A 17,829-nucleotide genomic window follows, 5' to 3' on the forward strand; every position below is an offset into this window, starting at 1 on the left:
TTATGGAAGTACTAAATTATATATATTTGTATAGATTATTTTGAAAATGATCAAGGCACCTTGCTTGCCTCACTCCTAGTCCCAGGCCTGTATTACACATTTCCGAATGTTAATATATTCTGAAAAAGTTCAAAAATAAAACTAGATTCTGATTCAGTGATCAAAATCTAGGCCCTAAAACTGAGTTTTTTAAAAAGTTGTGTCCATTGTCCAAGACGTTTTATGAGCCAAAGTATAAAAAAGAAAACCCTGAAGTTGTCATCAGATTAAACAAAACATCATAACTTAAAGCCATCTAAGGATTATTCTTTTAATGAAAGTTTGAGCAAGTAAATGTGCTTGGAATCAGAGTTTCTGGAAAGTTGATTTTGGAGCCAAAGTTGATATTTGCTAAGCCCATGAACTTTTTTACTTATTTTAGAAAGACGTACATTGCATTAAGACATCAACAATATTTGTGATAACCTATTTGTTTTTCAGTGGGAAAAAGAACTTGCATACTTAATTGTTATTGGATTGTTTTATAGTGCTAAATGTAGTGCTGAACAATTTTTTAATATGAATTTGGTTTGGGGGGGTCCTTTTCACCACAGATTAGCATAAACTCATTGTTTTTGCAATTTTTCTCCGTCTGCTCATCAGCAAAGCTCCTGTCTATTACATTTTTTATTCCAGAACCACATAATTGGCAATGGCAAGCGGTTGACAAAATAGAAGTACTCTGGCTTAGAATTCACTAATAAAGGAGAACATTATCCTGGTTTTTGCCAAACTCAAGTCTTTTTGTCTTTTACATTGAAGATCGTGTTGCTGTCCTATGGCATTTCCTGGGTGTTTTTATTTAGTTTCTGAAGTCTTCTGACTGTGGACAGTATAGTGTAATGGACACTTTATTTTCCATACAAAGCATCCTGATCTCCTTCTTTTTGCTAATAACCTTTTATTCCTTTTAGGGAATGATTTTCCACGTTCTGTGAGATTTTGGTGAGAATGTCAAAGTTTCTCAAGCACCATAAGCCAGTTAAGCTAGAGCAATTGAATTTTTTCTCCCAGAAAGTTATATATAGCGTATGACCAGTGATGCAGTTATTGCACGATACACTTAATGTTCTCAAGTCCAGTGAACTTCCTGGCTTATCTCCAGGATGAGATAAGACATTTTAGGCTAGACACATCAGTTGTCAATCACACTAATTATGAAAGTAATTATTTCCTTTAATACTTAAAATTTGCACACAGGGCTATATTTTTATTTATAGGCATTGAGAAAGTGACAGCAGTTGCCTGGTAGTTTGTTAGAAAGAGGAAGTCTGGAATACAAATCTAGGAATTTTTTTCATGTCTTCCCTTGACAAGTATCTATGGGAAAAGTGTGGAGATTTGTAACACTCACTGTGGAAAAGAAGACAAGGTGCACTTTTGAGGTTTTTAACTAATGCCCTAAATTGTGTATATTTAGATTTCTACGAAATGGGAAGATATCCCAAATATTTTCATAATGTATTGAGAGTTTATAGAAAAAGAAAACAATTTGGGCTGTAGCTTATTTATGTTTCATAGTGCAGATATAATACTACTTACTTTGTTGGCCTCTGTATGCATAGATAGCTAAACCATAAGCAACAGCATTTTAAAATAAAAGGATTGTGAACATCTTTTATAAATCCATGAGAACTAATATATGGATCTAGTGTATAGTAGATATTTAGTGTATGTTCATTGGCTTTGTTTATTTAGCGAACATTTAGATGGCAGTTAATATGTTACATCTTTATATCAAAGCTGATTTCCCCCCTTTACAGATGAAGAAACTGAAGTCATGGAGAGACTAAATAACTTGTCAAAGATTCCACAGCTGGAGATGAACCCATCTGGCTGACAAGTCAATTTTATTAATTACTAGGTGTCTCTGTGAAATGAAATGATGAACAACATGCATTAAACAATTATTTTAATTAACATCAATATCTGGTGCTAATAAAAATAATTGTGTTCACTTATTTAACAATTATTTAATACCTAGTATATGCTAGGTGCTGTACTATGAACTGAGACTGTAGCATGAACAAAATAAGCACAGTGTCTGACATTATAGACTTTATTATGCTCTAGTGAAAATTATGTAAGGCTACTAGTATTTTAAAATCCTCTTGTTTCAAGTTTCTTAAATGCTGGGACTATGTCTTTTGTCTCTGTTTTCCTGACTTCCATCTCAGTTAATGGTGGATGTTAAAGAATGCATGAATAAAAGAAAGAAAAAGTGAATGAAAATACAACTTGCAATGTTTCTTCACTTTTATTTTTTACTTGAAACTGTTTCCTGAGGAGTAAAATACATTCATGCAGAGAACATTTCATTCTGTAGAAATTTTCTAACTATAATTATCACTAAAGTTTCAAGGGTTTTTTTTTTTTAATAAATTTATTTATTTATTTATTTATGGCTGCGTTAGGTCTTCGTTGCTGTGCACGGGCTTCCTCTACTTGTGGTGAGCGGGGGCTACTCTTTGTTGCGGTGTGCGGACTTCTCATTGCGGTGGCTTCTCTTGTTGTGGAGCATTGGCTCTAGGTGTGAGGGCTTCAGTAGTTGTGGCATGCGGGCTCAGTAGTTGTGGCTCGCGGGCTCTAGAGCGCAGGCTCAGTAGTTGTGGCGCACAGGCTTAGTTGCTCCGCAGCATGTGGTATCTTCCCGGACCAGAAATCGAACCTATGTCCCCTGCATAGGCAGGCGGATTCTTAACCACTGTGCCACGAGGGAAGTCCAAGTTTCAAGTTTTGAAGAAAGGAAAACATGTTATTTGGGAAATAGGAGCGTTATTTAAAAGGGCAGAAAATATGGTGTGACATTTTAAAACATTTATATAAAGTTATTCATATAATGGACAGTGGGCTAATTAAAATGCTTATATTAGGTTAATGTGTAAATGAAACCTGTCTTAGTCTCTTCTTTTTAACTGAGTTATGGTCACAGTTATAGAGCACACAAATTAGAAAAATCAAAGTTTACCAAATCTTACTTATGGAGGATGGGGGTACAAATGGCATATATCTTTTCAAACAGCACTTGAAACTTCAGAAAAAACGGAACTTGGAACTTAAGAAAAAATGCATGACAATCATTTCATTTATTAAAATAATACCGAATAATTTCTACTTTATTGGTTTATCCTCGGCATATGATACTTAGATATGTAGCCCTTGACCTAATAGGAATCAAAATAGAGGTGGTTCTACTTCAAGAATTTGTAATAATCCCTTCACTTTAACACATGAATGTGTTCAATATTGGCAAAAGAACATGTTGCTACCAAAACTGAAATAAGATCCTTGAAACAGAAAGGATGTTGCCATGGAAAAATGAAGTAACACTCAGTGCAGCTGTGATGCATTAATGAATAGGATATTTTTTTAAAAGATCATTTGTGTTTGGTGTGGCTCAGAGGGTCCCAACCAGATGGTTTCCATGAACATGATCTGACCCCCGGTTTGAGGACTTCTTACTGGCAGATTACTTCATTTTCTTTCCCTTGGATTGTCAGATCCTTACATTAATACAAAATTTACTGCTGCAGATTTGTATTCACTTATATAAATCACTCAACATTTTACATTAAAACCACAATTTTAGACATACAGTTTAACAGTTATTTTAAAAGTGTAAAAAGATTTATGTGATAGCTTTAGTATACATAATAGATGTAACATTATAATAAGTTTGAACAATTTGGATTATGTATATGTTTTAGTTCTTATCATTAAAAGAATCCCCACAATATACATCATTTTTTAGAAAGTTTATTTTTTACAGTTGTTATGTATGTCAGGCTAACATACTGTTGATTCTGTATGCATTGCTCGGGTTGTTTTAATTTGATTAAATAATTTATTTCCAAATTAGTGGAAATTTGGAATATATTGTGATTTTGGCACAATTTAAATTTGTTTCTCAGGACATCTATGTATAAATCTGTGTACGGCGGCATATTAAACTAATTATCTCACATTGTTGGAAGCATTTTTCAACATAGCATCAATATCTAACACAGGGACTTCCCTGGTGGTCCAGTGGCTAAGCCTCCGTACTCCCAATGCAAGGGGCCCAGGTTTGATTGCTGGTCAGGGAACTAGATCCCACGTGCCGCAACCAAGAGTTCGTATGCCGCAACTAAAAGATATCACATGCTGCAATGAAGATCCCGTGTGCCACAATGAAGATCCCACATGCCGCAACTAAGACCCGGCACAGCCAAATAAATTAAATAAATAAATAAATATTTTAAAAAATCTAACATAAAGTGTTAAACACTGACCCTTCATTGTTTGACCTTAAAACCATAATTAATATAGGAGAATATGCTGTCAGTGTGCCACTTTAACTTGTGCACTTTAACATCACTAATGCATTGTTCTATATTTTAAAACATAAATGTAATACATCTGAGACAATATTCACTTCTATTTCAGAAGTTAACAATGTTGTGATCTTAAATCGACAATGAACTACTTAACCATATACATGCTTAAATTATCTAAGCTACAAGATAAAATTCTAAAATTAAAAAAATCTCATACTTCATGAACCAACGTACTTTTTTTTTTGCAAAATTTTACTTATATTTTTCTTCACTGAGTTCATCAGTTTGTCCATGCACAGAAATATTGAAGGGAAGATGAGTAAGTGTACTTAATTTGTAAGACTGGCAAATTATTTATCATATCAAGGAATTCCAGTGCCGTTACATATCATGCTCTCACTAAGGAATATATTAACCCCAAGAGAAGGTATATTACTTTATTCTTAGTTATGTTTTATAAAATATGATCTCTTTGTTATTTTAAGTTGCTAGACTATCCAAACATTTTTCAAGCAAACAAATTTTAGTTTTTATTAGATAATACCTTTGTAAGCCAAATATTTTATAGAAAATTAAAGGTTTTATTTTGTATTTTCTTAAAAATAATTTAAGTATGGTAGGCTGTTTGGGCAGTTTACTAACCAGGTACAGAATATTACCTTGTAAGAGAGTCACCTAAGACTAATAGGCTTCAACTTACATTGCTTTTGAATTAAAAACTCATGATGTATTCAATTTTTTATTTGGTCTTGCTTAGTCTTACTTTAACTCTGTTAGGGTCTGGCAACCTAAGTAACTACACTGGGGATAGGGGAACATAAAAATTTCACATGAAATCATAATTTAGGTAATAAGTCGAAGTATGATAAAAGTAGGGAATAGCACTCTGATTTTTAAGTCTCCTGAATTTTCTTCATTACTATATGTTATAAACATGTTCTCCTTTAATGTTTGTCTAGAGATGTAATCTGAACATTTAAAATATTCTTTTCTTAAATTTCAGTATGTGAAGTAAGGGAGAAATTCACATAGAAATAGCTGTTTGTGGTTTTTTATTTTTTAAAGTAAGAGTAATAAAATGCTAGTCCGTTCTAAGGCCTTAGCTGGTGTTAACAAAATGTAATGAACTGCAAAAAAAGGAGGATTTTCTCACCTTTTTTTGCCAGCACATTTTCTAACTCAATCATGTTTCTTGGAAAGAGCTGTGGAAAGGCAGATATGTTTTCATTTCATGTCACTGTGCTCTTTTGATCAAATTTATAGCAAGAAACAATACCTTTTCAAGTGTTTGTTGTATTCTTTAGTGAAAGTAACTCATAAAGACATAAGTATGGGGCATTTTCTTTTTTTTGGCTTGCCTGTGTATTCTAGTAAAGTTATTAGATGTTTGAGGATACATTTACTCTCAAATTTAGTCTGATCCAAATATTTTGATTCTGCTTTTCTTTTCTAGCTTGAAGTACAATCTTGTTGTGTGTTCATCCCAAGTGATAGCTTGCCTTCCCCAAGTACAATTGTATCTGGTGACATTCCTGGAACAGTAAGAAGTTGGTACCATGGACAAACCAGCATGCCAGGAACACTTGTTCTCTGTTTGCCTCAAATAAAAATTGTTAGTGCTGGCCACAAGTATATGGAACCTCTGCAGGAGATTCCTTTTGTCATCCCACGACCCATCCTTGAAGAAGGTACTTTTTTTAAAAAGTCTTCCTATGGTTATTATCCTATGGTTATTATATTTTATACTGATATTTTTAGTTTTACTGCTTTTTTTTTTTTTTTAATGCCAGTGCATTTCTGAATCAGTCTTCTCATTGAAAGAACTGCATGGAAATGAACTAAGTGATCTACAAAGTGGATCTACAAAGAGAGATATACAAAGTGAATGAACTAAGTGATGATGTTTATTGATAGCCACACCTTTTATATATATGGAGACTATATATATATATATATATAGAGAGAGAGAGAGAGAGAGAGAGAGAGACTATCTACAAAAGATCATATAGAATACAGTATAATCACTGAAATGCTAAACATAGACAAAATTAACTTGAGAAGAAAGTTGGTTTCAGATGTTTGCATTAGGCTGAACTAAGAATTATAAGTAGGTTGATTTTAATTTAAGCCACTTGACTTACGAATGGATGTATCATAAATACATAATCAAATGAATACATTATTTACAGCAAGCATATATTTCTAGATTACTCATTTATTTAAATAAAGTAGATAATTGTGTGATGATTGGAGCCATGGATCTTTCTTCAGTAAATACTTGATTTCTGATGTTGCAGTGTTTTCAGTTGCAGGTTCATACCCTTTTGAACTTTGATGTATTCATTTCAAACTGTGTGAACCTGGAAAAGTTTTGAGTCACAAAGTAAATAATGTGAATCTATATTTTAATAACAAGCCTCAAATTTTTTGACAGTGCTAAATAGGTCAACACCTTGTTCATATTATTAGGATGTAAGTGTCTGAATCCTGATATCGTTCAGATTACCACAGTACTGTTATTGAAAAGCAGGTACAGTCTGCAATTTTTGATTTTGACTTAATGTCGATTTCTCTCTCCTTTTCTCTATTGAAATTTCCATTGAAATCTAGTTTTCGTAGGTTTATCAAAAGTAAGCATGATTTTACTGGCAGAAATTAATGTTGGTACTTAATGATATGAATACCATTATCATAAAATCATAGAATTGTGAGAGTTAGAAGGAACTTCTTTAGAGTTCTTCTTAAGTGCTCTTTGTCTTGATAATTTCTCTAGCATATTGGACATAGCCGTTCTTTGTTATTTGTTTTTGGTTATAGGGAATTCCTTATTATCACAATAGCTATTACATGTCATATCAAAGATATGCTAGAGTGAAGTGAGCTCATAAAGCTCATAAAGTGAGCTGGGAGTGCTTCCTCCTTTTTTTAAAAATTTTAACTCTGGAATAATTTTTGTAAGATTAAAATGATTTGTACCTTGACTTTTTGTTAAAACTCACTGATAAAATTCACATATTGTAAAATTCTTCCTTTTAAAGTATACAGTTAGATGATTTTTAGTGTATTTACAATTTTTATGCAACCATCACCATACAATTTTAGAAGAGTTTTATCATCCTAAAAAGAATTGGTATATCATTAGCACTTACTCCTCTTTCTCCCTTCCCCCCAGACCCTATGAACCACTTGTCTTTCTATCCCTATGAATTTGCTTCTTCTAGACATTTCATATGAATGAAATAACAAAATTTGTGGTCTTTTGTGACTGGCTTCTTTCACGTACCATTATAAGTGGTATGTGAAAGAAGCCATCTTTCACTTCTTTCATAGAACCATTGTTATAGCATGTATGTCTTCATTCCTTTTTATGGCTGAATAATTCATTTTATGGATATACCACATTTTATTTATTCATTGATTACTTGATGGACATTTGTGTTGTTTCCACTTTTTGGCTATTATGAATAATGCTGCTATGATCATTCTTGTACACTGTTTTGCATGGACATATGTTTTAATTTCTATTAGATATATATAGTAGAATTGTTGGGTCATTTGGTAACTGTGCTTAGCTTTTGAGGGATTGACAGACTGTTTTTCAAAATATCTGTGCCATTTTACAATCCCACATCAATGAATGAAGGTTCTAATTTATTCACATATTTTCATGTGGAAGTATAGTTGATTTACAATATTAATTTATCCATATCTGTGTCACCACTTATTATTGTTGTCTTGTTATTGTCTTATTGATTCTAGCCTTCTCAGGGGGTGGGAAGTGGTATCTAGTGGTTTTGATTTTCATTTCCAAAATGTCTAATGATGTTGAGCATCTTTTCATGTGCTCAGTGGCCATTTGTAGATCTTGTTCTGTATTTTCTTCTTCTATTGAAATCCTTTCTTTTTTTAAAAAATATTTTAAAATTTAGTTTGGCTGCACTGGGTCTTAGTTGCGGCACGTGGGATCTTCGTTGTGGCATGCGAGATTTTCAGTTGTGGCATGCAGGCTTCTTACTTGCGGCATGCAGACTCTTTAGTGGCAGCATGCGAACTCTTAGTTGTGGCATGTGGACTTCTTAGTTGCAGCATGTATGCAGGATCTAGTTCCCTGACCAGGGATCAAACCCGGGCCCCCTGCATTGGGAGCACGGAGTCTTACCCACTGGACCACCAGGGAAGTCCCTTTTCAAATCCTTTGCCCACTTTTTAGTTGGGTTATTTGTCTCTTTATTGTTGAGTTGTAAGAGTTATTTATATATTCTGATATCAGACCCTTAATAGATATGTGATTTGCAAATATTTTCTCCCATTTCTCCCATCCTCCATTTCTCCTGTTATCTGTTCACTATCTTGTTTGAATTTATTTAGTTGTTTAAATAACAGTTTTTTTCCTTTATACTGTAATATATGTTATTTTAATTCCTTTTTTCTCCTACTAGATTGGAAATTATTCCTTAACTATTTTTTCTTTCAATCTTAGAAATTAACACCCTTTCCTCAAAGTCAACTCTGGTCCTAGAAATATTAAGCTGCATATTTAATTTATTAAATTATGCATTAAATCAAGTTATTTACTCTGCTCCTGAACAACACACAGGTGTTAAACTACTTTAATTCAATCATCCTCTCTGGATTAATGGGTTATCACTTAAAAAAATAATTGCTTATATTTATTGCATATATATAATCAGGGCAGGGTTTGGAAAATTTATTTAGTAAGGAGCCAGATAGTAAACATTTTCACTTTTACCAGTTACGTGGTCTTGTTGCAACTACTCAACTCTGCTTTGGAGTGCAGAAGCAGCCGTAGGCAATATGTCAATGAACTGACATGACTGTGTTTCTATGAAACTTTATTTACAAAATCTGATAGTCAGATTTGGTCATGGGCCATGTTTGTGGACTCCTATACTAGTGCCTTACTAGACATTCCTTCTTACAATTCAGTCCTTTATTCTATCTCAGATCATTTTCCTTTTGCCTTTTTGTGATGATATGTTGTTAGCAAACTTAATTTTGTTTGTTTGAAAATGTCTTTATTTTGCCCTGCTTTTTGAAAGATACATTGCTGGATATATAATTTCTTTGTTGGTAGTTATTTTTGTCTGACCCATTAAAAATTACATTGGGCTGACTCTTGCTTTTCATTGTCCTATTGACAATGAAAATATTTATCTGCAATGTCCACTTGCAGTTTGTGTTTCTTTGAAGGTATTTTGTCCTTCCTCTCTGGCAGCTTTCAGAATTTTTTAAGTCTTTGTGTTTTAAAGTTTTAGTGTTGGTGTCTTTTATGAGTTCTGCAAGTTTTCTGGCATAATCTCTTCAGATACTGCCTGTGCCTCATTCTTTCTTACATATATTTTAGAATTTTTCACATTTTTACTGTATTATTCTTGTCTCTTCTTTGTACTTTTATATTTTTTCTCTTTGACTTGCTGACCTGCATTCTCAGTAATTTCTTTAATCTGATCCTCCATTTCATTAATTTTTTAAAGCTGGGTCTAATATGCTGTTAAACAGTTATTCATTGAATTTTTTGAATAAACTTTTATAGAATTCAAATATATCATATAGAAAACTGCACAACTCTTAGTTCACAACTTGATACGTTTTATAATAAACCTACCCCTGTTGCCTACATCTGAATCAAGATCAAAAATATTACCAGCACCCAGGAGATCTTCTCTAGTTCCTTGCGAGCCTCTCTTTCTTCAGATTCAAACTGCATCTTGACATCTAAAACCATAAATTAATTTACCTGTTTCTGAACTTTATAGCACTTTATTAAATTTAAATTTTTACTTATGATATTTGTTTCATTTTGATTGATTTTTAAAACTCCTTTTTATTCATAATTTTCAAGGCTTCCTTGTGTTTCTTGATACATGAATCATTTATTTTATATTATTGTCTAATTCCTGCCGACTCTTCCCTACTAGGCCTAGTATTCCTTGTGCATTCTTTGTTCTTTTTTATAGGGAGAGAGGTTATTTATTTTCTTTGGAAATTTGTCTATAGAAATTTTTTGAAGAGTAGCCGAAAGATTCCTCCTATACATACTTGAATTTACTTCTGATACATTGGGAGTATTACCAGTTCAGGAACACTTGCAACTAAATTCCTTGTTAGAGGTTTTTATGCCACTCATATACTAAAAATTTGAGTTAGAACTTACAGGATTGGCTGTGGTTATCAGTATTTTTCTTACTCTGTTCAAAGTTCAGTTTTCTGGTAGAGTTTTAGTTGGGTCATGTAGAGAGCAGAAAAATGGGGCAGTTTTATTTCTAGTTTACCCTAACATTAGTATCGTAGCCATTTGCATACAAGCCTTGTGTCCTGTTAAGTTCTACAGTACTAACTGGCCTAGGGCTTTGTCTTTAATCAGCCTTACTTGTGAACAAGGATGTTCAATTTCACGTTTTGAAATGCCTCAAGCGATTTGTTTTGTTTACCTCTGAGTTTCTGGCTTCTCTCATTCCCTGGCATTAATAATCTTTACTTTTTGGAGAAACTCATTAATGATTTTAAGGAGATATTGTGTGTGTGCATGTGCGTGTTTGTGTGTGTAAACAAATATAAGTTTTAATCTTAGTATGTGTTACATATAAACATTTTATAAATACATTCATCATTTTCATTTGTTTTTAGTGTAAGGGTCATTCAGGGAATGAAATCTACCATTGTTTCTGGAAATAGAATCCCCCAGTGAGGTTAAAGATGTTATGACAATATTATAGCACCCCCTTAATGGATTTTATGAAAGGACTGATGTGTACTACCGTACTATTTGTTATCTCTTCAATACTCATTTCAAATCCCTCTTACTCCTGCAGCGCTCCTGCCAACTTCAACTGTTTGTCCTTTTCATTTGATAAATTGTTTTATTCTTATCTTGTTTTTCCAATATATTATGAATGTCTTAAGAACTACAGAAGTCTCCATCTTTAAATCATAAGATGTTATTATATTCTCTGATTTTTTTTCTAGAACTGAGTTAGAATCTTAGTTTATTTTCAACTTTTAAAAATATCATATACCAGATGGAGAGCACTAGAATCAAATAGAAACTTCTAAAGTCTATTTTTCATACTCCCTAGGAGACTATAGAGTGACTATATAATCAACATTGAAACCTAAATTTTACTTTAGGTTTCAGTTTTTTAACCACCTGGTTATTCTCATTGGCCAAACCTACTTTGAGGAAAGGAGATTATTTCAAGATATTTAAAACTTCTTCAGGCATTAAAAAAACCGTAGCTATTAACTTGTGAAAGACCATAAGTATATATTTTTTCTTCATTTTAAATGTTGTTTGTAAAAATATTTGAGTATAACCCTTTGATGCATACATGTAAAAAGTAGTTTACTCTTTATCTTTATACCTGTGCATAGATTGAGAAAGAATCTGGAGGTCTGTTCACTTTCAGTTTTCAACTAGTCCTCCTGGTTTCAGTGTCATTCCGCATTCTCTTTTTCAAACATATTTGAGTATTGGAACCTGTTGAAGGATGGTTGTCATGAATCAGATTGATCCTTTATGGTTTATCTCTCTGGGCCTCAGTCACTTGCTATTTATCTGTTATATTTATATGTTTAAAAATTTCGTGATATTACTTATCTGCTGTTTTGTCCTCTCCTGCTCTCATCCTCATTTTGATTTATAATGCTTTTTTTCTCTCTCAATGTCATTTTGCCGGTTTCAGAATGTAGATAAATATTTTTAATCATTCATGATCAACCAGATATACAATGTACCTAAATCTATACCACCTTCCGATTGTGCTTCTTTCTAGTCTGCTTCTCCAATACTGTTATTGTTTTGTGTTCAACTCATTTTTGTTCAGTAAATGTTTTTTGATAATTGTAGATGATGGATTTGGTGAAAGTCTGAGAGGGCACGGGCTCAGGGGAAGATAGGAAAATTGGAGGCAAGGAGATTAGATATTGCATCTAGCTATATAGTTGTCTGGAAACATGACTGTCAGACCCAGAATGGTGGTGATAGGGATGGAGAAAATGGGAAAGAATAGAGAAATATTTAACAAAAAAACTGGCAAAACTTTGTGACTGGATTAGTTATAGATAGTGAAAGAGAAGTAAATGTGTAGAATAACTCCATGGTTCCTAGCTTGGATGTCTGTGTAGACGTTTATATGGTTAATATTATGATTACAAATAAAGAAAGAGGTTTAGTTTTGGGTGTGGAAGATAGGAAGGATGAATTTAGGTTGGCACATACTGTAGAGTGTTTGTGGGACATTCAGGTAAATGTATCTAATAAGCTGTTGCATATATGGGTCTAGAGCTCAAAAGAGGAATCACTGTTAGAGATACACAATGTGATAGCAGGGAAAACCATGAAAAAAGATGTGATCACCTGAAATCACTTACGTAGAGACAAATAAGTATAATCCAGATAGAAAAAGGGGGAAACACTAATGTTCACTGGCTGAAAAGGAAAAAAAAATAATCTATGTTGAAAACTGTGAGTAAGGTAAGTACGGAAAAACCCATGAGGCAGTAGTATCATGGAAGACACACGATCTAGTCATTTAAATGTAGCAGAGATGCCCAATAAGATGAGGACTAAAAGGTGTGAAAGGGATTTGACAATTTTGGGTGATTGGTTTCTCTTATCACAATACTTTCAGAGGAATAGTGTTAATGCAGGTCAGATGATGGTGCCTTAAGGACTAAACTGAAAGTGAAAAATTAATATAACAAATTTCCAGCGTCTTTAAAAACATACTTGAGAAAGACGGAAAAGAGAGATGGTATTTAGATGTATATATACCTTGATATCCTTTGGTTGTACACAACAGAAACCAAGTCAGGATAATTTAAGCAAAAATGGAGCTTAATGATTCATTGTCTGTATTCTACTGTAGGAAACAACTTTGAATTTTTAGTTAAAATTTTGATATTTCACCATTTGACTTTGGTGGTTATGAAGACCGTGTTTTCAGTTAAAACTTTATCTTTTAGTTTTAGCTTGGATTCATAACTCCTGTGAAGTTATTTTTCTCTTGCTCTTTGTCTTTAGTGTTGTTTGGTTATCATTCTGGAGTTCTAAATTTCTATTAAAACCTTAATTTTTGAATCTAGTTGTTTAGATTCAAAATACAGTGATCTAGTCAATATGGTATGAACAAAATGAAAAAAAAACCCTTTAGCATTACAAAGATGATCAATATGATGAACAAAAGGGTTCTCATTTTATAGATTTGAGCCTTCTTCTATACTGAACTTGGACTTCAAAGTTCAAAATGAAGAACTGTTTGTTGAAATGTGTCATCTGATTTCAGTTGCCATGGGAAGGGAGAGATGATCGCTAATATGGCCAGATCCAATCTGTGTAGGGTGTGTGGGTCAAAATCAACATCTTGAATTTCATTAGAGAGTATTTGCAGTGAGGCTTGCAGATGTAATTTGCTACATCTAGCTCACACCTCTGAGCAGATGGGTTTCTACCCTTTGCCTAGCCGAGGTTTGTTTTTCCTTTTTTGAAAGAGTTGCCTGTGACTTTAATAAAATATTTTGACAGAGTTGGAATATAAAGATCATTTATAAATTAAAACTCTGCTATTGTTGGATTTAGTGAGTTTTAATAGAAACTGATGTGAAAATTGTTGAGCATCTATGAAAAACATGAGGGCTATTTTTTCCGTGTAATTCTGGTCACCTTAGTTGTTCATATGTATTGTTACAGTATAGATATTTTTAAAATATCATAGTTTGATAATCATAATTTCCACTTGTTCTGAAAGATGATGATGTACTATTACAGTAGTTTTTTCCCCCAGCTTTACTCAGTGTCTTTGACTTTAATTCTTAAACCGTATGTAAATGAGATTGCCTGAGTAAAAGAGGAAGCTCAGAAAAGAGCTTTAGATTTGTTCTTGATGGTGTTGTTTTTAAATAAATTTCTTGGAAGCCATCATACATGTATAATAAATGAAGTTAAGCTGTTGAACTGCCTAAACATATTTAATATAATTGCTACAGACATTGTTCTCTTCTCAGTAGCTCACATTCATCCTGCTCAATCATCTGTTTATCTCTGGGTTCTATGACTTTTAAAGGCTGGACAAGGAATCTTACTTTATTTATTTCCTGTTAATCAATTTTGCATTTTCCACCCTCCCACACAAACACCTATTTTAAAAACAAAAACCAATATGGCAGATCTAATATCCTGCTCACCTTTTAAAAATAAACTATATAATTTACATTGCCTTAAGATCTTAAAAATATGGTTTTTAAATGATACCAAGGTAGCATTCTAATTAATGGGAATTTTTAAATTCAGATACAGTTGACATAATAAAATTTTGTAAGTTTAAGGTGTACAGCATGCTGATTTGATACACATATATTGCAATATGACTACCACTGTGGTGTTAGCTAACATTTCTATCAGGTCACATAATTATCATTTCTTTTTTTGTGGTGAGAACGTTTAAGATCTAGTCTCTTAGGAACTTTGAAGTGTGTAATATAGTATTGTTGACTGAAAATCACTATGCTGTGCATTAGATCTTCAAATCTTATAGTTGCAAGTTTGCACTCTTTAGCAATATCTCTCCAATATCCTTACCCTCCAGCCCCTGGTAACCACCATTCTTTTATTTGTCTGAGTTCAGCTTTTTTAGATTTCATGTACAAGTGATATACAGTAGTTGTCTTTCTCTGATTTATCTAACTTAGCATAATGCCCTCATTAAAGGAAATTTGGAAAGCAAGTAACATATACAGGAGAAAATAAAAAATCACTTGATGATGACCACTTTTTTTTTAATAAAGAAGTGATTATTATTATTTTTTAAATTTATTTATTTATTTATTTTTGGCTGTGTTGGGTCTTTGTTGCTGTGCACGGGCTTTCTCTAGTTGTGGCGAGCGGGCTTCTCATTGTGGTGGCTTCTCTTGTTGTGGAGCATGGGCTCTAGGCACGCGGGTTTCAGTAGTTGTGGCTATACGTGATGTTATTTTTCTTTTGCTCCTTTTAAGAATTTCTCTTGTTCTGTAGTTTTCAACAATTGGACTATAATATCTATAGGTATTTATGTTTCAGTATTCACCCTATTTGAGCTTGGTTGAGCTGCTTGGATGTATATACTAATGTTATTCATCAATTTGGAGATTTTTCAGCCATTATTTCTTCAAATATTTTTGTGCTGTTTTCTTTCTTCTCTCCTCTGGGCCTTCCATTTTAGGTTAGTACGCTTCAGCTCTCTGAGGCTCTGTTAATTTTTTTTTCAATATATTTTTCTTGTTTTTCAGGATGGATACTTTTTTTTTTTTTTTTTTTTTACTTTCAGGAATTGTAGAACATTGATTTTATTGTTGTGTTTTTGCACAAGCAGTAAATAGGCTAACATTTTAGGTACAGGGTAATTATTCTTGAAAAGCAAGGCATCAAAATCAAGTTTATAGTTAATGGCCCGACATGTTGACAGGAGCTATGTGAAAGTCCCAGAGATGTCTCTGAGTTACTGAAAATGTTAAAGATCAGTGTGCTATGCAGGCAGGAGAGAGATGCAAAGGTAGACCCCCTCTGGGGCATTCTGTGGAATACAGATATGCTGGGCTGGTTCCCATACAGGCCAATGTGGAGGAGGTTCTGGGAGGGGTAATCTCATGTCCACCATTGTGCCTGTCCCTTCCATTAATGCCACAAGACTTCTAAGGACAGTATGTGGCATTAACACGCTTATTGTTCCAATCTTGGAGTTTTACTCACCTGGCAGCAGAATGCACAGGTACAGAAAGTGTATCTACACCATGCCAGAAGTGCCAGGGTTGGTGGGGGGTGGGGGCACTGCATTAGATTCCACAGGGCAGTGGGGGATTGAAACACTCACACCTCTAGCTTCTAAGGAAAGCTGCGACTTAAGCCAAATCCTAAGAGTTTATTTAGGCTTTGATTCAAGGACATGATGGCTTTGCCTTCCTAGATGCTCTCCTTGCCAGTAGGCTCATGTCTTGGATTTGTTGGATGGCTGATGCTGCTCCTCTGTTAGGCCAGCAAGGAAGGGCTCATGGTACAGACCTTTACATGGCAGGTTGAGTGAGAGTGGTGCCTGCATCCTGGGGAGACCACAGTCTCTGGACTCTGGACAACTCTTGGTCTGACTGATCTCCCTGGCTACCTCAATGACCCCAAGTGCCCTGCCTGTTTTTCTAGATCCTGAAGATCCTGATAACATTGGCTGTCCTTATGTGTTTGTATATAATGGGAGATGTTGAATGCTTACTTGAATAGACTTGAACACGATCCCCAAGTACATTTCTTTAGCATGGACATTCTTCTCCCTCCCAGAGGCAGTCGTTTGGGGATTATCTGTTTTTCCTGGTCTCCTTTTGGTTTTCTTCCCTAGTCAGATTGGATAATTTCTATTGATCTGTATTTAGGTTCATTGATTGTTTTTTTCTTCTGCCAGCATGAATCTGCTATTGAGCTTCTCTACTAAATTATTCATTTCAGTCATTGTACTTTTCTACTTTAAATTTTGATTTGGATTGGGATTGACATATATACACTAATTTGTATAAAATAGATAACTAATAAGTGCTGTATAAAAATAAATAAATAAAATAAAATAAAATTTTGATTTGGTTCTTTTTTGTATTTTCTTTCTCCTTATGAGATTATTGATTCATTGTTTTGATACTTTCCTTGAATTTTAAAAAATCTTTTTCTCTAGTTCTTTGAACACATTTATAGTAGCTACATTGTTGTCTTTTGTTATGCTTCATGCAACATCTGTTGGCACATAGAGACAGTTTTTATTGACTGTGGTTTTTTTCCTGAAATAGGGTACACTTTCCTATTTCTGTGTTTGCCTAAAATTTTTAAAATATTGAGAATTTTAGGTGTGTGCTTATGTATTCTTCTTTTTCCCTGGAAAGTTGTTGTTCTTTTATGCTAGTTTGCTTCTTTGTAAAGTAACTTCCTTGGGCTAAATCTGTTTCTTCCTAACTGTGTGACCACTGATGTCTCAGCTCAGTTTTGTTCTGTTCTTATTATTCTTGGTTTTATTTTTAACCCTGGCTTTTTAGGTATCACCCTTATGTCTTCTTATCTTAGTGGTCAGCCAGAATTGAACAGAGGTAGTTCTCAAATAAGGCTTTTGTCCTCTACTAATAGATAGATCTCTATATGTGTTAGGATTGTGTATTCAGTGTTCTGGCCATTCTCATACCTGCCAAACTTTTACTTTCCTCTGAGCCCTTCCACATGTCCTCTATACATATGTGTAGTCTCAAGGTTGTTTAGGAGTGTCCAGATAGCTAAATTCTTCTGCATCCACTGTGCTTGTGTGCCACGTCAGTCAGGAATATGCTTTCTCCAATCACATTCACAATCTCAGGCTAGTAGAGCTGTTGGCCCTTCCTGTTCAACCATTACTGAGATCATCATTTCAACGACAAGACTTCTGGTGTGGTTTGTTGTTCACTACTCCAGATCAGG

The 17,829-nt window shown here is 33.7% G+C and overlaps 1 protein-coding gene across 15 annotated transcripts in view; it reads left to right on the forward strand.

Annotated features, from left to right (window-relative positions):
* VPS13B (vacuolar protein sorting 13 homolog B) overlaps positions 1 to 17,829 on the forward strand; it is a 763,196-nt gene that overhangs the window by 348,681 nt on the left and 396,686 nt on the right. For all 15 annotated transcript variants that reach the window (XR_014255333.1, XM_082432674.1, XM_082432665.1 and 12 more), the window contains one exon: positions 5,809 to 6,043. Coding sequence is in view for 14 of the 15 variants with exons in the window: in XM_082432674.1 (XP_082288800.1) it covers positions 5,809 to 6,043 (235 nt within the window). In the remaining variant the exon portion in view is untranslated. The remainder of the gene's footprint in view (positions 1 to 5,808; positions 6,044 to 17,829) is intronic.

Source organism: Balaenoptera physalus, assembly GCF_965194825.1.
Source record: "Balaenoptera physalus genome assembly, chromosome: 17".
NCBI lineage: Eukaryota > Metazoa > Chordata > Mammalia > Artiodactyla > Balaenopteridae > Balaenoptera > Balaenoptera physalus.